Source organism: Eupeodes corollae, chromosome 1 (genome assembly GCF_945859685.1).
Source record: "Eupeodes corollae chromosome 1, idEupCoro1.1, whole genome shotgun sequence".
Classification (NCBI taxonomy): Eukaryota; Metazoa; Arthropoda; class Insecta; order Diptera; family Syrphidae; genus Eupeodes; species Eupeodes corollae.
Window position 1 is genome coordinate 214,344,743 of NC_079147.1, and position 27,151 is coordinate 214,371,893.

The window sequence follows — 27,151 nt, forward strand, 5'->3', positions numbered from 1 at the left end:
CTTTCAAGTAATATTTCTAAAAAATTTCGGTACAAATAGTTGCCAATGCTGGATTAATAGGTGACTTGACGGTTTAAGAATTTTTTTAATGGTGTCTTTAAATTTTGGAAATTGGTTGAAACGCATTGCCGTATAGTAAATTGGGAATTTAAGAGTTTTTTTTTGGTTGAAATCTAGCATTTGAAAAGCGACAGGACAAAATTTTAAAATAGTTTTAAAATTTTGAAATGATTTTCCTTAAACAATGGTTTGACTCTTCAAAAACGTTCACAAGGTTACATTTAGCAAGAAATAGAAACACCTTCAATTTTCCCAGTATTTTAAAGGATATTCAATATACATGTGTATATTTAATAGAAATTTTGTACAGCTAAGTGTACACGATCTTCGATTGTTGGCAGATTTACCGCCAAAAATGTCAACTAATTTTGCATCAATCAGGAAATAGTCAATTTTAACTGTCCAATGTTTTCAATTTTTGTATACAAAATTAGCCGACTTTCTGCATTCCTTTGAATTTGTCTAAACTGCCAATTGTTTGTATTTTCGAATAATTGGATGGTTGTGAACCAATTTGATATCGGGGAATGTTCTTTCTAACAGCATTATCGACCTTTTAACTTTCAGAAAGTTTTTGAGCGGAAAACAGAAATAAAAGTTTACTCATAAACCTTACAATTTATCCAGGAGACCGAGATCTAATGAAAATTCTTTAAGACGATGCTATTTTTTAAATTGTTTTGATTTGATTTTTTGGTTTTCAGTTTTCTGTCACCTGTCAAAAAATTGTCTACCAATATTTTGCTTTCTAAAGTCTTCCAACCGTGACAATTTTTAATAAAAAACAAAATTGGAAGACTTTTGACAGATCGTCTAATAATGGAGATCTTTCAATAGTATATACTTAGCTTAAGAGCAAATGTTCATATCAGCAGCAACTTGAAAGATTTGTGCCAAAAATGGACATTAAGTGAGCATTGTATTATGTCAGTCTAATCAGAAAAAAATAGATTAATTATAAAGGTATGCGATAAGACATTTTACTTAAAATCTGAGACGAAGCTGCTTTAGAATGGGAAAGCTCATATCTAACTTTAAAAAAAAATTCACGCTTTTGAAACTTAAGAAATGCTACTCATCGTTTTCGTACTTAAAATTATTTCTTTGTTTTATGTATATTCTGTTTTCGCAAGTGGGGAACTGTAAGAGACTCCAATTCAAAAATGAATTGTATTTCATTTTCTGTAATTTTTCTAAAGCTTTGATTGTTGTCCATTAGTCATTACGATGTTAAAAAAATGAATAAAGATCCCTTTTATATTCAGTTTTTGCAGTATTGATTTTTGTTCTTAATTTCTTGAAGATTTCATGATCTTATTTTTGAGAATTTAACGAATTAAACTTAACTTAACGAAATAAATTTCAAGCTATTTTGTATATTTATTTATATTCTGTTTTCACAAGTGGGGAACTGTAAGAGACCCCAATTCAAAAATGAATTGTATTTCATTTTCTGTAAGTTTTCTAAAGCTTTGATTGTTGTCCATTAGTCATTACGATGTTAACAAATGAATAAAGATCCCTTTTATATTCAGTTTTTGAAGTATTGATTTTTGTTCTCAATTTCTTGAAGATTTCATGATATTATTTTTGAGAATTTAACGAACTAAACTTAACTTAACGAAATAAATTTCAAGCTATTTTGAAACCTAGTATTATATGAAAACGTTTTATTTGAAGAAGTTATTGTTTATGGAGTAAAGTTAAATTCTGAGTAAACAAACAAATTAAAATGTATCGTAGTTTTCTTTTCTTAGACATCGTTCCGATACTGTTTATGCATAAACTTTTGATTTGCGTCATTGTAAATATTTTGTCATATGAGCCATGACAAGTTTTTTAATTAAAACAAAAATGTTATATGTAAAAGCATACCTACAAATGATTTGGTTGTTAAACATCTTGAGAAAATGTCCGTGTTTTGTTTTGTTTTATTCTACAGCCTCCTGTTTTTTTTTTTATCACAGTTACGACATAGTGATATTGTAACTAAAGTAACAATTTGTAGGTAGAAATAGTTACATTTCGAATATATGTACACATATTTTTTTGGAAAATAATGTAAGCCACCTGTTTTTTTTAAAGCATTTTTAAAATTGTCAAACATACGAGTATAAAGTTTAAAAAATAACCGAAAAAACATACTAATTATGTGTGTATGGGCATAAGAATACACTTTAAAAGGCATAAAAAAAACAAGCAATAAAGAAAAGCAAATTATTCGAAAATGAGTAATGAGAAGGAAATCGACGATGTCCCGGAAAAGGCAGAACTTTTTGAATATTTTCCATTTAATAAGACATGGAAGAAAATTGGTGCTACAAACAATGACGATAATGAAGCAAGTAAACGGCTTCTGGAGCAAGAGGACGATTCAATTCCAAAAGGTAAGTTTTAGTTTTATGAATGTCAGCAAAATAAGTCAAGCTTAAAATAACGAATTTACAAAGTTGGAAATTTTTATATTTTATATTTTTTTAATGTGTTTTTTATTATTAGAGAATGTTTGGTATGTTCCTTTTCTCTGGTTTAATTATAATTTTAATTTTAAAGTTCTGTCAAAGTATGCTCTTTTGAAATAGAGTAAAAACTAATGATATTTATAGTAAACGAACCTATCGTTTAATACCTCATGTTATTTTGATTACAAAACGTTCTTAAGTGTTAATTTTACCCCGTAAATTAAAAATAGTAGGCAACTTTAAATTATAATACGTTTCAAGTTTATTGAAAACAGTTTCTGAGAAATTCCATACGTTCGAGAAACCCTTTTCGTTGGCCATAGCTCTAGAACTGTCAGAGGTATAAAAGGCACCTCGTATTCTGCTAACTAAAAATGATATTACATCCAAAATAACTATGTGCATCAAAGAATAGTATCCCAGCCTCTTTTTTATAATATTTGCAATGACATTCTTTTAGTGACATTAGCAGTGCTGGCGATATTCAAACGTAGCAGCTTAATAGTAAATTGAAGTCTGAGACTTAACTATGGAATTAGATACTCATTAGAGGAAAAATATTTGTTTTCCTAAAAAAGTTTGTTTTTGAAGCCAGGAGGGGCTTTTTCATTATTTTTTAATTAGAAGCTCAAGATTCCTTCAACCTATTTTGATGACTCTTTAATTTGGAGAAGTCAATACCGAAATGACGGAGAGGCAACGATAACGCAAAGATCCTCAATAGCAATCAATGCTTCATTGTACATAGCGTCACTGAATACTATCGTAAGATCGTGGCACCGTGTACGATGTTGATGCAATTTAACAATAGCAATTCAAATCAAATCAAATGGGGTGGCGCAACAGTCCGTTGTGAACCAGGGCCTAGTGACTTACAACTCTCAACCATTCCTGTGCGAGTACTGTTGTCAGGAATGGAAGGGACCTACAATTTAAGGCCGAATCCGAACGGCTAGTTTGAGAAAGCACTTTTTCATGACAAGAATTACTCTTGAAGGAATTGTCAATTCCTCGCAAGAGGCAGTACCCGCGAAAATTATTTTTTTAAATTATGGTGGCACAGGCAGGGATTGAACCCAAGACCTCTTGCATGACAGTCCAACGCACTAACCATCATGCTACGGGTACTACAATAGCAATTAGGAATGCAAATAATAGATAAAAACCTATTCTCAGACCTATCGAACGTACATCAAATTTTTAATTGAAATTGGTTAAGCCGTTTCGGAGGAGTTTGGCAACTAACACTAACAGGAGACTAATTAATTGCATTGTACTCAATGAATTTATATTTGTATATTTATTAACTTTGTTGTAATGAGTCCGATTTGGCAAATTGAAAATTTTGACATTTATCGACTTTATAAGTTCCCTAGAGTCGAAATAAAAGATTTTTAGAAAGATGTCTGTGCATGCTTATGTACGTACGTTCACTATACGTTTTTTCGTCGTCCATAGCTCAAGAACTAGAAGAGATATCGACTTCAAATAAATTTTGTTTTACCGATAATAATGCTAATAATAAAATAATAGTAACGATAATAATAAAAGGGCTCTCAAGAAAAATTGCGTGGGTGTTTTTTTACCATAGCAGTTTAAAATCTCATGAACCAGTGACGCTAGAAACTTGACTTAAATTGTATGTTGTATATTTTAACGTGATACCAAACGGTTTTTTATAAATCGAAAAAACTGAAAAAAAAATGTTTTATCTCGAAAATTTTACGACTTAAATATGATTTCATCTTCAAAACAATTTTGTGCAAGAAAAAATAAGTTTTTTAAAACCGAATAAAATTTTGAGAAAAGTCAAATGGACAGTTTTGTCTATAAAAAAATGAAAACTAAGAAAAAAAAATAATCAAAGTTGGTAAAAATTGAATTGGGACACAAATGTCTTCTCAAAAATTCGAGATTATGGCTTCGAACTAATTTTTACTTATAAGAAATATTGTTTTTAACATTTGGAAAAGTTTTGAGAAAAATAAAATTGACAATTTTTTTTATAAAAAAAAAACAAAAATCTAAACAAAGAAATTAATAAAAGTTGGTAAAAATTGATTCTCGACTCCAATATCTTTTGAAAACTTTGAAATATTGGCTTTAAACTACTTTTATCTATTAAAAAGTATTGTTGTCAACATTCAGTACAATTTTGAGAAAAATCTAATTGACAGTTTTTTTTACAAAAAATAAAAACGTAAAAAAACAATACTAAAACTTGGTAAAAATCTACATTCGACTCAAATAGCTTTTCAAAAATCAAAAATATTGTCTTCAAACTATTTATACTTTTTTCGATATCAGTAGTTTTTATAAAAAACGAACAGTCCATTTTTTTCTTACAAAAATAAAATCTACTATCTACTATCTCTCGAATTATGTTCATTCATCCAATTTGTAAAAATTTAAGAAATGCTACTAAAATTGTTAAAAATTCATTTTGGAGTTAAAATCTATTTAACAAAACTAGATTTTTAAACAATATTGTTGGTAACCTTAAATTTTTTAAGAATAATTCAACTTTCGACTGACTTTATTAACCCAACACGAAAACGTACAAACTTTTAAGCAAAAAATATCAACAGATGGGATGGGAAGTTATCAGTGTTGGTCGCATCCCAGCCTCTTTTTTCGACATATTTCGTTAAACCTCTGACAAAAATAAAAAGGGCCACAAAATTGTAGACATTTTAATTTTCGTAAAGCAAATAATATAAACGATGAAAAAACTAGCCAACATTTTTAACTACCATCTTCGTGTATTTGGGATCAAATTTAGGGTCTGTTAGAAAACTAAAGACAAATTTGTTTAGATAAATGTTTAAAATGGAAAAAAGCATGTCAACCGATCAAGAAACTTTAAGTTCGATCCCAAGTACACAGAGATGATTGTTAAGGATGTTGGAGGAGTTTTCACTAGTTTTTTTTGTTCATCATTTAAATCTAGGTCAATTTTTTGAACTAAATGAAAACATGTGTTGTGGGCTAAATTCGGACCCTTGACATCGCGTTAATGCCTCTTGCCAAAGAGGACATGTCAATTAATGAGGATTTACGAAAGATAATGAACCGAAGCAGCCATAAAAGTTATAGAAAGAATATAATCTCCTTAACAAAATGTTCTAAATGGAATGGCCATAAAAATAATTTGATTGTAAAATAATGAAGTGATCTTAACAATAACTGCTGAGCCAAAAACAAGGATATTATTCCACATATTTTCAAGACATGTATCAAGGTGGTTAATTCTATATTGTAAGATGCGATTATTCTAGCTAAAGTAAAAGTGCAAAGACTATGTATTTTAAGATTCGCAACAATTAAAAATAATTCTCTTACAAAAATACAGAAATTCATTTTTAATTTTTTGTATAATTATTTGCTTTTGTTTAAGTTTAAGAATTTAAAAGTGTATTTTTCCTTGAGGTATAGAGAGTTGTAAGATATTTTTTATTTGCTTATAATATTTCCCATACGTTTTTCTTTGATAAGGAATTTGCAACCTAAGATCGTTTTCCATTACTGTGTGTATAAAACTGTTCACTAATTGCTATCATTTACATATAACTGTTAATTTTAATAAAAATGGGTTGTTTGATTCTATATTTTGCATTACAAATTTTAGAAAATGTCCTTAATTTTGTGTCTACAAAAATTATAAGATTTGTCTATGTAATCTTCAAAAACTATATTACTGCTAGCAACACAATAAACACATACAATTTAGGCAGGTTTTTTGTTGACTTGTGTTATAGGTTCTGATTGAAGGTTGTTTAAAATATAATACCATATGTAACTATCATTTGTGTCATACAATTTTTCTACTGATACTTAACAAGATTTTATTAATTTAATCGGATCAAGTTCATTGCTAGTCTTAATTTCGAAGGATTATTTGAAGCGACAAATACAATGAATACAAATTAGACTCATAGTATTTTACGTTCTCAATTTTACTTTTAGTAAATCAACTCAAATATTCATGCTTCAAAATCTTAAATAATTTTGTAATTTTACCCAAGGCATTCACTTTCCGCAATATGGCCAAACTGTCAATGACAATAATAGATTCAATGAAATCTTAGACGTAATAAGTTTAACGGCAGAAAAAAGTTAAAAAAAGTTTTTTTTTTTTTAAATTAATTAATTAGGTCGTTGACTAGATTAACACCACTTAAGTGTGGGTGAGAAAATGTTAATTTATTTTGTTTTATATTTTTTGCATAATTTGATGATGATCACTTTTCGTCATAGAGAACAGAAAATAATATAACAATTGAGCTAGGTTTTTCAAGTACACTTGAACTTTCTATCTTTTTGTTGTTTTTTAAATTCAATTGACGCGTATGAACTTTCAACACTTCTGTTTTGTTTTATATTCTCGTTTACATTTTGTACATATATGTAATGTATGTATGTTGATTCATTTAACACAATATTATATCATTTCATTGACCATGATGATCGCAACTATTTCACAAAACGCTTATGAAGAACCTAAATTTACATTTGTTTAGATGCGGAGTCAAAACGACGAGAACCCATCTACTAGACACAATGAGATGTCAAATTAAATAATTTAGATTATAGCAGTTGACACTTAGTTAGTTAGTCACCCGCAGTCATTCACTTAGTAAGTGATGCATTAGAACATTGTACTCGGAATCCAATTTATAGATTAAAAGAAAGTATAGGGTAAATTGATCCAATTTTGTAAGTTGTAGTTATAATAAATATTGTAATTGGTTAACAGTAAGATTTAAAATCTTAGAATGTAGATGTAAGCTTATTTTACTAAAAGGCTGAGCCAAGATAATACAAAATAAAACAAATTTACTTTAATTATTAAAACTATCATACACAAAAATTCAATGATTATTAAAAATGTTCATATTAAAAAGTGAGATCTAAGCAATCTTTTTCTGCTTGTTGCGTTCAGATTTGGTTTTATACTACGAGGTAAAGTGTTAAAAAGCTTAACCGAATTAACAAAAAACGTAAATATGAATAAGGAGGGATTATTAGCTGATGAGATCTGTTTGAGGTCGACCTTCTTGCGATAAGTATGTGGGAAATTAAAATCAAACTACGAAGCTCTATATATTTTTCGAAAGGCATGTCTAGTAAGCGCGAAGCAGATATCCGATCATATAATTCACACCAAGATTCTTTGCTGTAACCACATATTCGATTGGAGCATTGCTCATAACAATCAGTATAAAATAAGAAAGGACAAGAGATTTTCTATTAATTACACGACATTTGGATTTAATAGGGTGCAACAAAAGTTCGTTTGACAAAGACCAATTTGAAACTCTCTTCAGGTCTTCATTGACGCAGAAAGCTCCATGGTCGATAAACTCAAGTGTAAAGCTGAACGTCATCAGCATACAAGTGAGAGCAGCAATTAACTATAATGAAGATGGAAGTTCATTTACATAAGCAGAAAACAAGAGAGGAGGACCCAGTATTAGACCGTGTGGTACACCAGTGGCGTTCGGCAAAAAATTTGACAGGGTGTCACCTTTTGCATGAGCTTTCTACATAGATTGATATGATTTACTGAATCGAAAGCCTTCGAAAAATCCAACAAAACTAGAAACGTAACCTCGTCTTTATCTAATGCTCTTCTAATGTCATCAGTAATGTTTAAAAGTGCAGTAACACAGCTGTGTTTCTTCCAAAAACCTGATTGATAAGGGCTGAGTAGTGAATTTGTAGATAGAAATCGTCTTCAAAAACTTTCGAACTTTCGACCACATTAGCACTATCTACTGCAGAAAAATTCAAAACCAGGCTCATTACTGTCATGTTGTTCAGTAAAAGAATTTGAAGAAATTGAAGGCCAAATTTGTGGAACCTGTAGCGGTGGAGAAGATATGAAGTTTTCATTAAGTTTATTGACATCAATGTCTTCAACAGCACTGAATTTTGTCTTTCCGATTCCGATTCTGGGTAGATTTTTCCAGAGCTGGCGACCATTTGAACTTTTGTTAAGCTGTAGAGAAAAACGTTGGTATTTAGCCTTAAGATCGGTAAAATCGGTATACATATTCGCCGAAAAATGATTTTAAAACTGCAAATACAAAAAGACAAACTAGAGTACTAATATATAAATTTCCATTAGAGTATCTTTTTTAAAATTAAATAAAACAAGTTCTGGGGTAAAATATAAAGAAGCATTTATATTTATTTGAGAGTTCTTTAGCGAGTGCCACGCCCGTTGACTGTACTGGACATCATTTTCGAAGGAGTACCGACCGATGACCCTCCAGTCCAAAATCCACAGAAAACAGTAACTTTAGTTAAATGCATTGGCACGTCGTGAATCTCCTTTGGACTTGTGTCGTCGCAAATCCGGCTTATTCATTCATCCAAAAATAGTCCTAATCACTAAAGATGATTTTTCGACCAAATTTGGGATAAACTTGCAACTGCTCCAAAATCCAATCGCTTGGTTTCAGATTTTGGAAAAGTTGGATGTTGTGTGGGCTCAACAAAAAAAAAGAATTTTAAAATATTTTGCTTCTTGTTGACATGTTTTGTCTAGTGCGGAAATTCTAATTACCATACCTACAATACACGCTTAAGAATTTGTCCTTTATTACATTTGACACGTACATCGTTCAATTTTAAAAAACTTTTTTTCAGAAGATACCAGAGAACAACTTGACAAAAGTAGCTTCGTTTTCAATACTATTTTGTTTAACCCTAAAGTTGAAGAATTCTATATACAGGGTTTTTCAACAGGGACGCTACAAAAGTAAAGCGATGGGGACACCAAACGACACCATATTACTTGCCCCTCTTTTGACATTTCTCTTCACAAAGGTTTGCTATTTTATGATGGAAAGATATATGAGCCAACAACGAGTCGAAATTACCGAAGTTCGGAGTCGGTGGCCTTAACGTTAAGAGCGCTACGTCCAATTTATGGCCGTCATAATTGTCTTATCAGATCAACAATTGAGCGTCTAGTGGATAATTTTGAATCCACATGCACAGTAAGGTTCTCGTGCCAGTAAGATAAAGAAGTGCCCGTAGTGTAGAGAATATTGTTGACGCTGAGGCTTCAGTTACAGAAAGCCCAAATGTGTCGTTCTCAAGCGTTGGACATCTCTGTGACGTCGTTGTGGCGAATTTTCCGAAAAGATCTTGACCACCAGGAGTGGCCTGTGTTCATGAATTGGACTGAGTAAAAACTTAAAAAAGATTCGTATTTTCATCAAAAAATCATCTTCAGCGATGAGGCTCATTCCTGGCTGAGTGGTTTCGTCAATACATAAAATATGCGGTAATAGTCAGTCATCATTGCATCCCGACAAAAAATACGGTTTGGTGTGGTTTATGGGTCGGCGGCGACATTGGGCCGTACTTCTTCCTTGATGACCAAGACCGGCACGTTACTGTGAATAGGGATCGGTACTATTCAATGACAACCGAATATTTTCGGCCCAATTCGATAGTATGGATTAGGAGGACATGTTCTTCCAACTTGACGGCGCCACAAGCCCCGCAGCTAACGTCACAATCAATGGCCCGTGGTGGCCACGCAAAAAAAAATCTAACATAATGGCATCAAACATACTTTCACAGGAATAAAGAATTTCATTGGTATACAAAACCGTTTTTGTTTTATTTAAACAAAAGTTTTGTAGCGCTCTTATTGAAAACCCTATATATGGAGATCCGACTAAACATTTTTACTGAAACAACCTCCAATAATTTAGGTTCTCTATAATTGCACTATACCAGTTGTTGTATATTCTTCTTGAATATTGACTGTTACTTGGTTCAAGACTAAGCTCCTCCTTTAATTAGCAAAGTGTACATTTTGGTCTTAAAAGCAAAAGCTGGTTCTATCTATCTTTTTATGATCTTTGATTGTCTTGAGCAGAATTTCTTCACGGATTTTTTCGTCGTTTATGTTATAGCATCAATTTTTTGTAATTGTTATTAAAGCACAAAGTCGTATTAATGATCGAAATGATTGGCTCTGCCCTAGTCAAATCTTGAGTTTCAATTTTTGACGACTTTTTATAACATTTATGTTACATGTTGTATGTTATCCTATAAGTGGTCAATCGTTTCGGGCTTTATATATCACGATCTTGGAGGCTAATTGACAGGTCCGTATTCAGGTAAGTTAAACTATGTGGCACAAGCTATTTGACATGTTTCACTGTCGCTGCCGCCGCTGGCTTGTGGAAAGCACAACTTCTGCACATCGTGGTAGCTTAATTGATGAACGAAAAGTTAGTAATCATGGTTCTATAGCGGTCATCATTGACGTTAACGTTTTAGCCAGCGTCGTTCTTAAAGAAGTATGACGACGGACTTATTATTCCATTAATCTAAACGGTGATTTTTTAAGCGCTTGAAAACTTACGTAGCCTCACAAAAAATAGTCTAAAGGCGTTAAATCGCATGATCTTGGTGGCCAACTTACCGGTCCATTCCTTGAGATGAATTGTTCTCCGAAGTTTTCCCTCAAAATGGCCATAGAATCGCGAGCTGTGTGGCATGTAGCGCCATCTTGTTGAAACCACATGTCAACCAAGTTCAGTTCTTCCATTTTTGGCAACAAAAAGTTTGTTAGCATTGAACGATAGCGATCGCCATTCACCGTAACGTTGCGTCCAACAGCATCTTTGAAAAAATACGGTCCAATGATTCCACCAGCGTACAAACCACACCAAACAGTGCATTTTTCGGGATGCATGGGCAGTTCTTGAACGGCTTCTGGTTGCTCTTCACTCCAAATGCGGCAATTTTGCTTATTTACGTAGCCATTCAACTAGAAATGAGCCTCATCGCTGAACAAAATAAATCGGACGTAAAGCGCGAAACACATTTCGAACCGAACACTGATTTTGGTAATAAAATTCAATGATTTGCAAGCGTTGCTCGTCTATTCATGATGAAATGTGAAAGCATACTGAGCATCTTTCTCTTTGACACTATGTCTGAAATCCCGCGTGATCTGTCAAATACTAATGCATGAAAATCCTAACCTCAAAAAAATCACCCTTTACAAAGCACCAAATAGTTAATTTTTGTGGATGTAACCGTGTCTCAACTTTTTTTTTATGATTATCATCACTCTAAATATTGGAGATTTGTTTGTTGTGAACACAATCGCTTATGAAAAAAAGACCCATGGTTTTTAAAATCAAAAGTTGTTTAAGCATCAGCCTATTCATATTAAAATGCTAAACCAAACTAAAAATAAAACCATTTGACAGTTGAGAAAATGGATTCAAGTAAACGAAATTATTGTACATCTGGTTATGACACTATTTTTCCATTTCTGGGAGAAAATACAAGCTTTTGTTTCTAATGTCGTCATGTTAACTTTAAATCACGGTTTGAATACACAGCATAGATACATTTTTCCAGCAGATTTTAACATTAAAATTTAAATGATTTAGTAAAATGTTAAAGCTTTTTTCAACAATTCACTAAGCCTAAAAATTGATTAACCTTATATTAAACGATTCTAAAATCTAACTATCTTTTTATCAATTTGCTTAACTTAAAATCACGGAATGGCTTCTTTAACTTTTAGCAATTTTATAAATCCATACGACATCTAAACAATTAATCTAATAAGATGGTAAATGAAATAGTCTTGTCAACTATTGAGAATCCCAATTATCCGTCAAAACGTATTTGCTTTGTTTACTTTCACGAGCTGTCACTTTTTAGACATGTCTGGATGGTCGGTTTTTAATAAAAAACAATAAAACGAAAAGAAAGGTTTAAATTGCTAAACTCTTAACAATAGGTTGTTTAAAATATTGTGCAATTATCTTTAACTTTAGCTGGAAATTTTAAAGATTTCGTTTTACAGAAATACAATTACCTTAAAAACTTGTATTTCTAAAAAAGTAATACTGAAACTACTTGCTGTTTGTAAAAATTGTATCTAGTTCGAACATTTTTTAGATTATGTTTTTTTGGTCGCCAATATAAACAAACATTATTTTTGTCTCTTTAATAGTCTTATAAACTTTTTTCCTCTGAAATCATCTTCCATTTAAAATATGCTTGATAAATAAAAACAAAAACCTTCAAAATCAACATTTTTAATCCGATTAATCATAATGCCTCAATTCTGGCATTTTACAAGTGAACCAGAAGCATCACATCATTATGACGACAGCTTCCGTACTCTAAATTCATTAGCTTTTTTGGTTTTCTTAACTTTTAACCATGAGTTAAACCAAAAATAAAAGCTTTTAGTCAATAGGATAAAAACAGTCACTTCACTTCAATGCCTTTTTGAAAATCCTTAAAGCCTTTTTGGTATAACTCACTTTCAATTTCCACAACGTCAAGTCCAGTTCGTCGATTACAAAAGTGACATCTTATATTCCAGCTGTCACTCTGTCACACGTAAAAACCCACAACCCCTCTTTCAATGTCCTTTTTCCAGGTACAAGCAATTAGCAGAAAAAAAAAACAATTCATTAACGATGGCAACACTACCATACAATGGACAGCGTTGTTTTTGAAGTCGTTTTCACACCACCTCACTGTAAAAACATCACCTCTACTCTTTACAAAAATGCCAACCCGAACCGCTGCACTGAGCTTCGAGAATGAATTTACGCTATTTCACGCTCTCGTGATTTCAATTCGTGACTTTTCTGTTTTGCGGTAGGTCAGGGTCGTGTCGTTTCAGGGTAGAAACTCGCGTAACCATCACAGAGTACATACGTCGGTCGCCGTCGGTTGAGTCGAGTTGAGCACAACTCAACAAGGTTAATTTAGTTAAAGAGAGTGGGGGTTGAAATCATCGCGTCGTCGTGTCGGTCGTTCAGAGAAGGTGAATGAGCTTAAAATTTAATGAAAACGAAGCTCTGGTGCACAAATTTAAATGCATTTAATAATACCTTCATACATGTATGTACATACAAATATATGCCTTAACCTTTGGGGGTTATTCGTTAAGTCGATTCATTTTAATTCTCGTCATCGTCGTCGTTTTCGTCAGAGTTCCGCTTTGATTGATAACCATCATCATCTGGCTTTCCATGGAGGCTTTGCTCTTTTTGAACCAAAGGAAAATAGGTTTTACCTTTTTTGTGTTGCTGTTGAAAAAATGGAAATGGAATTCAAAGTCAGTTCATGGCTACACACAGGTTACACGTGACAAGAATTTTCAAGTGTAACTTTTGCTTTTTTTCCATAAATTCTAAGCGAGCTCCTTTGAGGTGATTATTCGCGCCCTTCACATTCAACCCTCACTTGGATATGTCTAGAAAATAGTTTGTTTTTGTTTTTGTTAAATGCTGCTTTTAAAAAGACATCAACATCTAGTCTATGTGCCATGTCTAACTTCAAAGTATAGAATAGATAAATTCATTGACTTCGTGATTCACTTGGCCAATTCAATATTAATGAAGAGTAGGTACAGATTGCACTGTGTAAACATTGGGTACGTTCGTGCATCATGCGGTCGTGACTTTAATAAGCTTTGTAGAATTCTATCATATAAAATAGTTTTCATGTTAAAAAGTTTCACTTGTTGAATGAGCAATTAATGCGGACATGGAGAATTGCAGTGCGGATGGGGGTATAAAAAAATTATGATAAATGTGGCGCCTGCAAAAGGTCTGCGACTTGGTTGTATGCAGTTGTTTTTATGTGGAAAATGGGTACGAGTGTTTTTTTTTTATAAAATTCATCCTCAGTACAGTGAAAGTTTGTTTGTAGAGTAGTGTTGAATTCAAATAAAAACCAAATTATTGTCATTTCTTTTTAATATGATAACCCTGGCACACCTCCATCCGATGGTAAAAGTTTTCGATGACGCTGAGGCATAATTGATGTCTCGAATTATATCACTTTAAATGTTGTTGGCTTATAAACATACACTTTTTCTTTCAAATAACTCCAAATAAAGAAGTTCAACGATCTGGAATCACTTGATCTTGGCGACCAATTGACACCGTCACCACATGAGATATCACTGCCACTGAAACCACATGTTGTCTACATCCATATCTCCTAATTTGGGCTATAGAAACTTTTTTATCATCTCACGATAGCGAACATCATAGACAGAAACTGCCTGCCCGGCCTCATGTTGAAAAAAAAAACAATGATGCTGCCAGTCCATAAACCGCACCAAACAGTCACTCTTTGCGCTGCATTGGATTTTCGACTATCAATTTTTTGACCAATCCACTGAAGTAAAAATGTGCCTTATCGCTGAAGATGATCATCTACTGTTGCCATTTCTTGCTACCATTCTGACCATTGACGACGCTTGAATTTCTTGAATCAATTGCTCCTTTGTAAGCCCGTAAATGCAAGTCTTTTTTGCATAATGGTTATCAACGTTAGAGGTGCAATTGTTGGGTACGACCACGACGACAAGTTGTACTGGACGGCTATTCATAACACTATCTCGAACAGCAGCAATATTTTCTGAGGTACAAGCTGTATGAGACTGGTGTTTCTACATCTCCTACAAAAACCCGGTTTTCTCAAATTTTTGCACGATTTTCCATTGTACCAACATTTGGACGATTAAATTGACCGAAATATCATGAAGTGTGCGAAATGCAATTTTTATAATAAGCCTGAATAACTTTGTGTACCTTTCCATGTTTCAAAATGAGTTAGTTTAAAACTGAGGAAATTCAAATGAAATGTAGAACAAAAACTTGACGTTTAGGTGTGGTTCACATTCACCATGGGCCCTTCACATTTAACCACCCTTTGTAAACCATTGTGACGGATGAGCTTTGATTGTTTTTGTAATTTATTTCAACTAATGTTTTTTTTTATTTTATTACTTTTGTGTGTTTTCCAATAAGCTATGGACTCAACTTTTATTTAGTTTTGTTTGTAAATGCATGTTTTAAATTTTGGTATAGTCTTACAAAATTTTGTTGGCGATTCATTATCACATTAAGAATATTGGCAAATCTTCAAAAAAGATAAGGATAAGGTTTTCAACGTTCCTCATCATAAATTCGGTCTTTGAATTTTCTGTGCCTCGTTGTAATCTTTTAAATAATTTATTATAAAACTTTATAAAAATATAGTTTTGTTTTTATAAGCTGATTCAACTAAGTTCGTGAATTATACGGATAATTCATAAACTAATAATTTATAATGGGTACAAGCTGTAATATGTGTTTGTTAGTTTTCAAAAATGTATTGTCAAGAAATAAGTTGCCAGCGAAGATCTACTCATAGTTAGACCATAATCTACGAACAAACCCCTTTCCTTCAATTCTTATTAAATTTAGCTTCAATTTACAGAATAGAAAACATCAAAACAAAAAACATAAGTATAAGTTATTCCTGATATTTTCTTAATATTTATTCTTTAAAATTGTCTGTTTTAATAATTTAATATTAGTTCCGAGGCCTATTTCACCAAATACTTTTTACTTTGCAATTTGTCAACAAAATAATATCCTGCAAAGTATTCACAAAATTTGCAAAATAAAAAGCCTTTCCACTTTTCAATTCAATGAACCAAGATCGAATACTTTTCAAAGTAACAAAATTTTCTACTTTTCTTTACACTTTGTAATTTTAAGTTTGGTGAAATGTAAAGTTAAAGTTCAAAGTTGCAAAGTGAAAAGTGTCTGGTGTGGCTTTAGCTAAATTTCACAAAATTTTGTTTTAAATTATTCTGAAAATGTACAATTGTATATCTCACCGTACTATAAATGGACTTAAAAACATTGCTAATGCAATTATTGAACTTTGTATGACTTATGACAAAAAATAATTTCGGTAGCAGTATTCTTTTGACATGAGTTTTAGTATTGAAATGTTAGTTTCGACAATGTTCTTTAAAAATAAACGAAGCATGGATACTTTACCATTCGGTTTCTAATAGGTTCAAATATCTACATACATATGTATGTATGTAAATGGAAAACCGTTTTTGAAGCTGACAGATGCAAAATTCTAAACGGATAATTTTAAACACCTATGTTCATAATTATATAAATTTTAAAAATATTAGAAACGAATTGATTTGAATATGCATTATGCAAATGTCAGTTACATCGAATTGATCATATTGATACTTTTCTGAAAAGTCGAGGGAAATTTGAGTATGCCAACTGTCAACTATAAAAAGACTACTTTTCAATTATTTACTTTTTGGTAAAGAGCACATTTTATATTTCCGATTAACGAATATGTTAGGAATGCATAAATAAGACTCATTGCAATATTAATACAAAGTTAACAATGTTTACAGATGTAGTGAAATCTTTTTCCTTACATCCTTTATCTTTTACTTTTTGATGATTCACTGAGTTTGCATTTTTTCTTTGGGATGTTGTTTATATTTTTTTTTTTAAACAAATAACTGCCCACAATATTGAAATTGTTATGTATACAAAATAGCAAACACACAAATTGAAATGCTTCTACTCAAATGCATTTTTGTTCAAATTATAAAATTTATTTAAAATTGAATATTTGGTTTTGATTTTTGTTAAATTGAAATTTTGTAAATACATATTTGTAGGAAGTTAAGCTTTGAAAACAAAAATAAAAACAGAATTTTTTGAAAATGATTTGTTTGACTTTTAGAGGAAATCCGAATGCACACCTACATACGTGAAAAATGTGTATACATATTGCAGGTTTTGCAACAATGTTGTTGAATGTTGGCAACATTTTAGGGGTTTGTATATAACAGAAATATCGACTTTGATTTGAAATTAGAAAAGGAGGAATTTCAAGTTAATTCAAACTGGTGGTGGAAATACTCATGTATGAATATGAACAAAATGAATCCCACCACCGGATAACTAAAAAGTTCATGGGACTGATCCGTTTTGATACCACACAAGATGTGCAAAAAAATTGTTCTTAGTCGAAAAATGTATTAAGATGAATACCTAACTTGTTCTGACATCAAGAGTTAACACGCATTCAAAAGACTTAGTTGAACTCTACTGTATTATTGGTCTAAATGTTGTAGCTTTAAAACACCACAGCGCCCTCTAGAGATTATAATCTAAATGCCATGTGGTAAAAAGTTCAAAAACCTACCATGTCCAGTAATAAGATATTATTTCAAGTTGGTATTAAAAGTTTGGGACCAGGGGCCTTACTATGTAACTCGATTCTACTTTTGATTTTATTCGAAACTCATTTCCGATTTTACTTTCAAATCGCCGTTACCAACTTGTTTTCGAAAAAATATGTACTTTCGAACGATTATCGAGTTGTTCTACAGTTTTAAAAACAAACATAAAACATCAAATTTTTGGACAAGAATAATTATTACGAAAATGGACACCGTTGGATTTTGGTTCAGTTTGCAAGAAAATGAAGAACGGTACCAGCAAATTAAACGCAGAACTATAAGACACAATTCCAAAATAATGGAGCTGAGTGAGAAAACGTTTGTACGTATAAATATGTACAATGTACTTTATACAATATATACTTTTGGTTTAGTTTTGTTAAGAGCTATCGTCTTTCTAAAGACGGATTTATGTTCTTACTCAACACCATATCATGCGACATGACTACTCGCAGAAGATAAAATGCTGTTCCGATTATCATTAAGTTATTAGCAGCATTAAATTTTTTGGCAACAGGAGGTTACGAAAACCAAATCGGTTGGGACCAGAACGCTGGAATTGCACAGCAAACTATGTCAAAAATACTCGCAGATGCTTTGAATTCAATCGAAAGAGTCATGTGTCCGCTGATGATGAATTTTGAAATTAATGAGGAAGAGAAACGAAAGTCTAAACGCTATTTTTGGCAAAAATTACGAATTTCCGGTGTAATTGGTTGGTAGATGGACCTCACTTTGACAAAAAAAAACTTCGCTGGCAAACACATTTGATGCAGAGTGATTATTTTCGATTTTGCCTTGTTTTGAATTCTACTTTCGAGTTAAGTAGTTCCACGTTTATTCGAAAGTTCATAAGAATATAGTTGGCACTAGTAGAACTATTCGATTCTCGTTGGTTCGAAAGTAGTCAAATAGATACATACTACCAATTTTTCGAATTCGAGCAAATTCATTGTAGAATCGAGTTACATAGAAGGGAACCTGCTCTTGACAATGAAATAAGGCATATCGTCACTTTTAAACTTTTAAAATTTTAATGTCTGTAAGTAAGACAATAGATGAGCAGATTCTTCAAACTTAAGTTTTTGATTAATTAATTTATTATTAGCCTTGTTTAGTTATTAAAATAAATTCAATTGCGAAAATACGTGCTTTATGTAGAAAAGGAACTATGTAACAAAAGTTTGATTCACATTCTTGAAATCATTTTTTAACTTGCCTCACAAAAGTGATATTATTGTACTTACTTATTCAAATCCATTTTCTGACCACACAAAGAGTTCTTAAATAATTGTACTTGTATGCACTTTTCATGGCAGGAATCAATCTGGGAGGATTTTTCAATTTCTTGCAAGAGGCAGAACCCTTAGATGGCACAGGTAGGGATCGAACCCAAGACCTCTAGCATGACAGTTATTCACACTATTCATCACACCGCTTGTAGAAAAACAAAAAGAAAGGTTTAAAATGTTGGAGTTATTTAGTAAATTGCTAACTAGTAAATTGTTCAACCAATAAATTGTTAAACCTATTGTTAAACCTGTAAACCAAAAAAAATAATTGTTAAACTTTTGGGCAAAAATCTTTTTTTTTCTCATAATGAAAAGACTAGAAATATTAGAATTTTCAATTCAACAAATCAGACCTACTACGATGACTTCCTGTGGGAAGCTAATAAATCATTTATGTCATTTAAACTTAAAAAAATGCTATGAAACTTAGTGCAAAACGGTAAATAAATAAATTGATGAGACTCGTTATAACTACTATGTTGAGAGGTTTTCTAGAGCTGAATGTAATATTCGTGAAGAGTGGTTAATAGCATTCTAGGTAAAAAAAAAGAAATTTTGTTAAAGTTCACTCATTTGAAATTGATAGAGCTACAGAGTCCGATTCATTGATCATTTATAATAAATTTAATGAGTATTTTACTGAAATTACAGAAAAATTAAAGCCTGCTATTGAACCTTGTTTAAACTGCGACTGTTCCATTTCGTCAAAATTGTTTTCGTATAATACACAACGAAATAGTTTTGTTTTTGATAGAATAATATCAAGAGAAGTTTTCAAAGTCATAATGTCTCTAAAAAATAAAAATTCGTGCATAAGTGATGGTGTATCAAGTAAAAGTTTAATTTCATTCGTAATAATCAGTTTGGTTTTAGAGCAGGTTTCTCAAGGGTATGTAGTCAGCTTTATGGAAGTTTAATAAGCAATAAAAAAACAATGGGTCTGTTTATTGATATGACTAAAGCTTTCGATCTGGTGAACCACGATCTTTTGCTAACAAAACTTTATAATGCAGGCTTTCGCGGTAGTTTTTTCAATTTGCTGAATTCTTGTTTAAAAAATAGAAAACAAAAAGTTAAAAATAACGGACTCTTAAGTGAATCAAGACTGTTAAAGAACGGTGTTCCACAAGGATCTCATCTTGGCCCTTTGTGTTCTTGATTTATATTCATTCCATTTTCAAACTGAAGTTAAATGGTACTTCAACTGCTTTCGCTGACGACTGGGACTAGTTTTGAAAGTATTGTGAACATTGAAGAAAATCTGGAAGTATTAAGGTTGTGGTTTACTTATTATAAATTGATTATCAAACTAAATTGATGTGTTTTAATGTAACTGGAAATATCCTTACTGATTTTAGTTTACAGTTTCACGCTTACGATTGTAAACAATTTCCTTTAATTTTCCATAAGTGTGGTAAAAGTAATTTTATAACCAATTTACATTGCACAGATAATTGCTTTAAAATTGAAACAGTTCAACAGTTTAAATACCTAAGAGTAGTTATTGATAGCAATCTAAATTGGAAGAATCATTTTCATATGATAAAAACATACATGTTATTGGTCACACGAAAAATGTGAGTTATTTTAATTAAAAATTGGTTGGCTGAAAGTGGGCCTTTATTTAAGGAATTGTTAATTCTACCAATGATTCGTTTATATGTTTTTAAAGTTTTGAGAGAGTTTTTTAAACAAAGCGGGAATACACCTAGAAGGAATTATCAAATGTAGAACCTTCGTGTGAACAATATGAACTTAGTTAATGTACCCACCTTTTACTCATAGAACACATTTTTCTCATTTCTATACATAAACAGCTGCAAATACTTTCAATAAATTACACCTATCCATAAGAGGAACTTTTCGTTTTTGATATTTTAGTAAAAATGGTAAAGACTGGTTATTCACTTTAAATTGTAATTGTATTGAATCAGTAATTTAGTATTTTTTTATGACCTCCAATAAAATTAATGTAAAATAAAATAGCTATAAGATGTACAGTACATACTATAATGTTATTAATGAATTGTTAAGTATCTTATAATATTTTTCTTTACAGTTGCAAGCAAGCTTTATCATTTTCTTATATTTAAATTTTAGTTTGTCTGTATTTTAATTTACACTGATTGTCACCCCACATAAGATACCAATGGATTTTCAATTGATGTTGCATTCAACACTAACTTCTAGTTAAAAAATGAACACTATTATTCACATTTCTTATTATTCAATTGTTATATAGTTTTAAGTTTAAATAAATAAATTTAAAAAAAATACAAATACAAATACAGAGTAAAAATAACCTTAGCAATTTTTATTATTAAAACAAAAAATAAATCGAGCATTTAAACGGGCAGTACTGTACTAAATCTAAACACTAAAACCAAACTGCCAAAAATCTATCTTCTAATCATAACTAATTCGAAGCCTTCAAACATAAATCAATTGCCACTATCATTTCTATCAATACAATAACAAAAAAGAAAACACCAACCACAAAAAGCTTAAAAATAAATCAAAACCATTTTACCCATAAAATTCTCCGATCACGACCACGACCACATGCGACCCCATCATGATAATCAGCTTCATTTCGCACCAATAAAGGTGCAAAATTCTTCATCTAACATTCCACTTTCTACACATAGAATATACAAAACATTTCTCAAATACCAAAGATACCTCATTAGATATACCGCAAAAGGCAAACATAGTTCTTGCTTGTTCATCGTCTTTAGGTCTTGTTTCTAGGAAAACACACGAAGCGAACAAACATACTCGACATGTAGATAAAATAGCCCCTGCCACACAATTCAACCCCTTAATGAGCTAATAACAATCCATACCAACCATAATACTATAGGGATGGGGGTGTAGCCACGCCATCAACCAAACTCACTTAGATCTCACATGAATTAAAAGGGAAGTTCAAATGAATAATAATATTGAGGCAAAACAAGAACACGAGCTTTTTAACCTCCCCCAAAAACAAAAGAGCTTTCACTCACTGCTGCCTCTTTAGAATTAGTCTAGCTCTCTTAAGTGCCACCCGCAAATGTAAACAACAGGTGATGATGGCCTCTTTACAGGACAAACTATTACCATTCCACTTTTGAATTAAATGGGTTGAGGGAGGGGGGAGATTAGATGACAGAAGGGGTTGATAATAACACGAAAAAATAAAAAAACAACCAAACGCCATGTGGATAACAATTGACTGAACTGACTCTTCAATTCGAAATGAAGAGAAACAGATGAAATTCTGGACGGACGAAGAGTAATTTTAGAAATCATATAGAGCAGAGGTATTTGCGAGAGGAAGCTGAGTTCTGTGTATCTTTGGGATGCGAAGAAATTCCGCTGTCGTCGTCCGTGTCGTTGTCGTCGTTTTTCGTTCTCGTTGCTCGTTCATAGTCGTAGTCGTATTTATAAAAGTACTACAAGATGATTTCAAATGTTCAGTTACTCTTTGGTTTCCGTCGTGTAGTGAAATATAAAATGTTTTCGATTAAAAAATATTCATCCGATTAGAAATTCTCAGATACATTTTGTATCTTTTTTTGTGTGTCTTCTATTTAATAAATATACGACTATCTAATTGAAATTGATATAAATTCTTCTTTTCTCTTTCTTCGTATGAGTGAGTTTTTGTCTTTGGCTGGAGGAATATCAATTTCGCGTGAATGATTGACGTTTAATGCAATTCAATACCCTTAACCCTCCCGCATCAGCACCATCTTCACCTCACCCTTCACAAGTATTGTAATTTAAAAAAGAAAGAAACGAAAATCAAAGTGTATCCAAAGGATCTGTCATCTGAATGTGGTGTGTATATTCTAATAGAAAGGATTTTAACTTTCTCATCTGTTAAACGTTCATCAAAAGCGGATGTGTGCATTGGAGCATCAGTTAAATACACGAAACCAAGTATTTTCCACAGTCAGCAACACTAAAAACAACCTACCGTACACATGCTCCTTGAAGTGTCACCGTCGTCAGTTATATCCTTCTTCAACAGTCGCTAGTCGACGACCAACTTCTAGGTACGTACAACGACAATGGTGTCGTGGGGATGCTGCATTTAATTGCAATTGCGACGTCAGTTACTCGTCGCTCGTCGTGTCGTTAACGTAAACTGTCCTTAGAGACCAAAGTCCTTTCTGATATCCGTTTTCCTTTTTCATTTTTCCGCGTTTAAGGTTGGTGTTGGAGGAAGTGTTGCGCTTTTCTGTTTGCTTTTGCCTTTCCTGGTTAAAAAGAGCCCAAACTCTATCTAACTTGATTCGGTTTATCCTGTTGTTCAGGCGGAACGAAAAGGACTAAGCATAATCTTCATCAGCAGGACCAGAAAATTGGCTGAAATTCCATCCTTTCGGAACTGAATTCTTTTACACACACACACACCGCACCACACATGCTGTGTGTATTGAACTATATTTAAGGACTATTGTTAAAACTATCTCATTCCATCCCTCTGCACCCCAAACACCCTGTTGTCAATCTCCCACAGCGTGTCTGGACTATTGTTCGAGATAAATATCACAAAAAAATACAAATAAAAAAAGGATATGAAGTAGAGGTAAAGTAATATTTATAGAAAAATGTGTAATGTCCTTTAACATTATTGTGCGTGCGTGTGCATCATAGCTGTTGTTTAGTAACAGTGATGAAAGAATAGATATAGATATAAAAAAATGGTTTAAAATCTTAATTTCAATAATGAATCCTTGCAAATAGTGCAAAAGAAAAATAAAACAAAACAAACAAAAATAATTATTAAAAGTGGTCCATTGAAAGAGTTGATTTGCTACTACTACACTACTCGTAATACCTATAAACAGAAGAAGACGAAGAAGCAGAAGTAGGAGAAATAAAAAGATATCCTGAGTGTTTGTGTATATTTATTCAACAGATATCCTTCTATAACATAACAAGCAAAAACAAAGCAACAACAACGACAAATATAATTCGTAACAGATTGGAAAAAGATTCACTTGCTGGGTGAGTTGTTATTTTATTTTCTGTGTGTTTCTCTGTTTTGTTTATAAGGACTTTTTGAATATTATACACTCCAGGCGTATCTCCTTTATACCACCCAACCCACATTTCACTGTGAAATATTCTATCTATCAGGATACAGGAATAGGTGTATACTTATGGCAATTAGATACTTTTTTGTGTGTGTCCTTTTCTTCAATAAGCCGGTCGGTCGGCTCAGCGGCGGTGTGTGCCTGATATCAAAATAATACTTAATATATTGGAAGGAGGTATCATGGCAGATTCAGAACACCTCGTCGCATCCGCATCTGCCCGCCACCTCCACCGTTGCTTTGCCGTCGTCGTCGTTGTTGCCGCTGTTCTTCATACAAAAAGTGTGTGAGTTTTTTTTATCTGTGAGTGTGTGTGTGTCGTCATCCTGCTGCCTGCTGATGCTGGGTTATAATATTTTCAAAGGACTATTTTCTCTCTTCTATATACAAATACAATAATGCGAGATTGAAAAATTATATTCACTTGGATACCTATAGATATATATTGTTGATATACAAACAACAATCTATATGTACTTGCTATACTATATCTCAAGAAATAATGCCACAAAATATTTCTCTCGATTTGTTCTGGTGCGAAGTTGGGGTCTGATGTTTTGTGTCCTTTTATGGTCACATTATTGTAACTTTGTGCGGACATTGGATATAGGTTAGGTACTAAAGTTTTGGATAGGAAACTGTTTGTAGGTTTATGTGATTGAGGTTGAATAATTTTTATTTGGAATTTGGGATTTATAATGAATTGGATTTTCTTTTTTTTTTCTTCGTGAAAGTTTGGATTGAGGTATTTCTTGTAAAGTCATATTGTATTTTATGTTTTCTTTTTGAAGGATTTTATATTTAAGGAATATTGGTTAGTAATTTTTATTCAATTTGTGTTAAAAAAGATCATTTGTTAAAATAAGTTGTGCCAATATTTTTAAATTTAAAGTTTATAACAAAAGCTGTAAACTTTGATACACTTAGTGAGAAAGATTGAGAGCTTAAAGTACTTATCCTTGAAAGTTTTTCAATGTGGATAATTGTGGAAATTAAGTGGAGATGTTATTTTATTTGTTAAATCAGCTAGTTTTATATTTTATTTACAAGAGTATTTGTCAGAAAAATTAATTTTATTTAGTTGCTTGATAATTTCGGTTTATTGTTAAACAAGTTGATATATTAAATATGAAAATAATTTAAACATTTTATGCAAAGGAGAACATTTCGGTGTCTTAACTGGAAGCTTTCTAATAGGAGAGCAAATGAATTTTGTAGAAGCTGTATGAATGAGGAAGAGGAGGAAACATTTCTTCAATTCCTCTGTACTCTGCCATAGCTCAAAAACATAAGAATTGTCTGGAAGAATTGTTTTATAATATGCTAAACGATCTCAATCATATTAACATAATAAGCCTCTTACGCTTCTTTAAGGAATCAAACTGGTTTCATTGAGCTTGGAAGAAAGTCTCAAGATTCACTTGGTATCACAATAGCCCATCAAACTGGCCAAAGTGTGTCCTACTTCATGACGGACATCCACTTTAACCTAACCTTAGCTAGTCCGACAGATTGAAATACGTATACAATTTGGAAAAATTCTTAAGTTTCTTCGGGGAATATTAAAGTTGATACCGAGACAGAAGGTACAAAGAGCCAAACTTTCCATTTATTGATTTAGTAAAAACGCAAAACATAATAAAGAATGCCTGCTCTCAAGAATTGGCAGATAAAAAAGTTTTAGGCCCATTTGCTTATATTATTATATTCAACATAAACGTCTATGTTCCACTATTTCATCGACATAAACTGTCATTATAAATGTTCATATTATACTTAAGTTTCGTTTCAGCAAATGGCTCTTAGCCTTGCTGATAAAGTGGAATATCGTAGAAATTATCCCACCTTAACTTTTTTGCACCAGTTCTAGCATGGATTTATGATAGCCATAATTTGGTGCCTTGACAAGCTTATTCGAGAATTTCTAAACAAATGTTATACAAAGCTGCTTTATAATAACAGGATCAGAAAATTGTTTCGATTCCCACTTAAACCAGCCAAGAATTAAATAAGCCTTATTAGTTATTGAGTTGATGTGCTGTGAAAATTTTCAGTTTCTATAGAATAACAAACCAAGGCCAAACATTTGATATATTTACATGATATAATGATACTGCCCCGAATATATAATTAAAAGAAATTACAGGACGCTTTCTCTTTAAAAGCAATCAGTTACGAGCGGACCCATCAAAAAATAAGTTAAGATCACATTTCAATTCATCACAATCACGAGTTTTAAATCAAGGTTTATACTGTAAGGTTCAATAAATTACTGGGTTGATACTTTCAATTCTTTAAGTTTACTTTGGCCTAACGGAGCAGAAGATGTTGATTTTATGAGTTAATAAATTCATTAGCATAAATATATGAGTCCTTCACTGCATTGTTAATTAAGCTATTAGAGAAAGTTGAATTAAAACAATGTTGGCAATGATAATAAATAATATCGAACAATTTATGAGATCTTAATGAACGTATGGATTTTACAGAAATCGCACAAGATTGCGAAAAAAATTGTCATCCAAGTGGTCAATCATTTCGGGCTTATCGGCGTATAGACTAGCAACTTTACATACATATCCCCACAAAAAAGAGTCAAGCATTGTTGAATCACAAGATCATTGAGGCTAATTTAATTGTCCGTATGCGGACACTAAACGTTTACTTCAAAAAATTAATTTGAAACCAACAGTGTCACATGTTGCGACGTCTTGTTTTAATCACAACTTCTACACATTAGGTTGTTCAATTGATAAACGAAAAAGTCACATTCAAAGCCCTATAGCAGTCACATTGACTGTAATCCTTGGCCCACAGCATTGTTTTTAAAGAAATAAGGATCATTTTCATCAACTTATAAAGCACACCAAACAGTCCGTTTTTGTGGATATAACGGTGTCTCAACACACACTATTATGAGAAAAAACATGATTTTTAAAAACGCTGATGTGCCAAGTCAAATAAAATCTTAATCACTTGACAACTGATAAAAAGTCCACCACTCAAATTAGTGTATATTTCTTATACATAACCTAAATTTATATATCACTAAGAAAACATCCGTGATATGTAGTTTCTCCGTAAAAAAATACAATTTTTGTTCTTATTGTTGAATATATAAAAACATAAATTTATAAAAACAAATTCAAGCTATCGAGATGAGTC

The 27,151-nt window shown here is 32.0% G+C and overlaps 1 protein-coding gene and 1 long non-coding RNA gene across 6 annotated transcripts in view; one reads left to right on the forward strand and one right to left on the reverse strand.

Moving 5' to 3' along the window:
- The window catches only part of LOC129939308 (uncharacterized), a 56,468-nt gene that overhangs the window by 18,151 nt on the left and 11,166 nt on the right, over positions 1–27,151 (reverse strand). The window lies entirely within an intron of this gene.
- The window catches only part of LOC129939305 (organic cation transporter protein), an 88,461-nt gene continuing 63,312 nt past the window's right edge, over positions 2,003–27,151 (forward strand). The window contains exons 1-2 of one of the 5 annotated variants that reach the window (XM_056047279.1): positions 22,375–22,939; positions 23,096–23,897. Coding sequence is in view for 1 of the 5 variants with exons in the window: in XM_056047277.1 (XP_055903252.1) it covers positions 2,288–2,447 (160 nt within the window). In the remaining 4 variants the exon portion in view is untranslated. Of the gene's footprint in view, positions 2,448–22,374; positions 23,898–27,151 lie in introns of those variants that run through there. The other 4 variants (XM_056047280.1, XM_056047277.1, XM_056047278.1 and 1 more) reach the window with 4 other exon arrangements.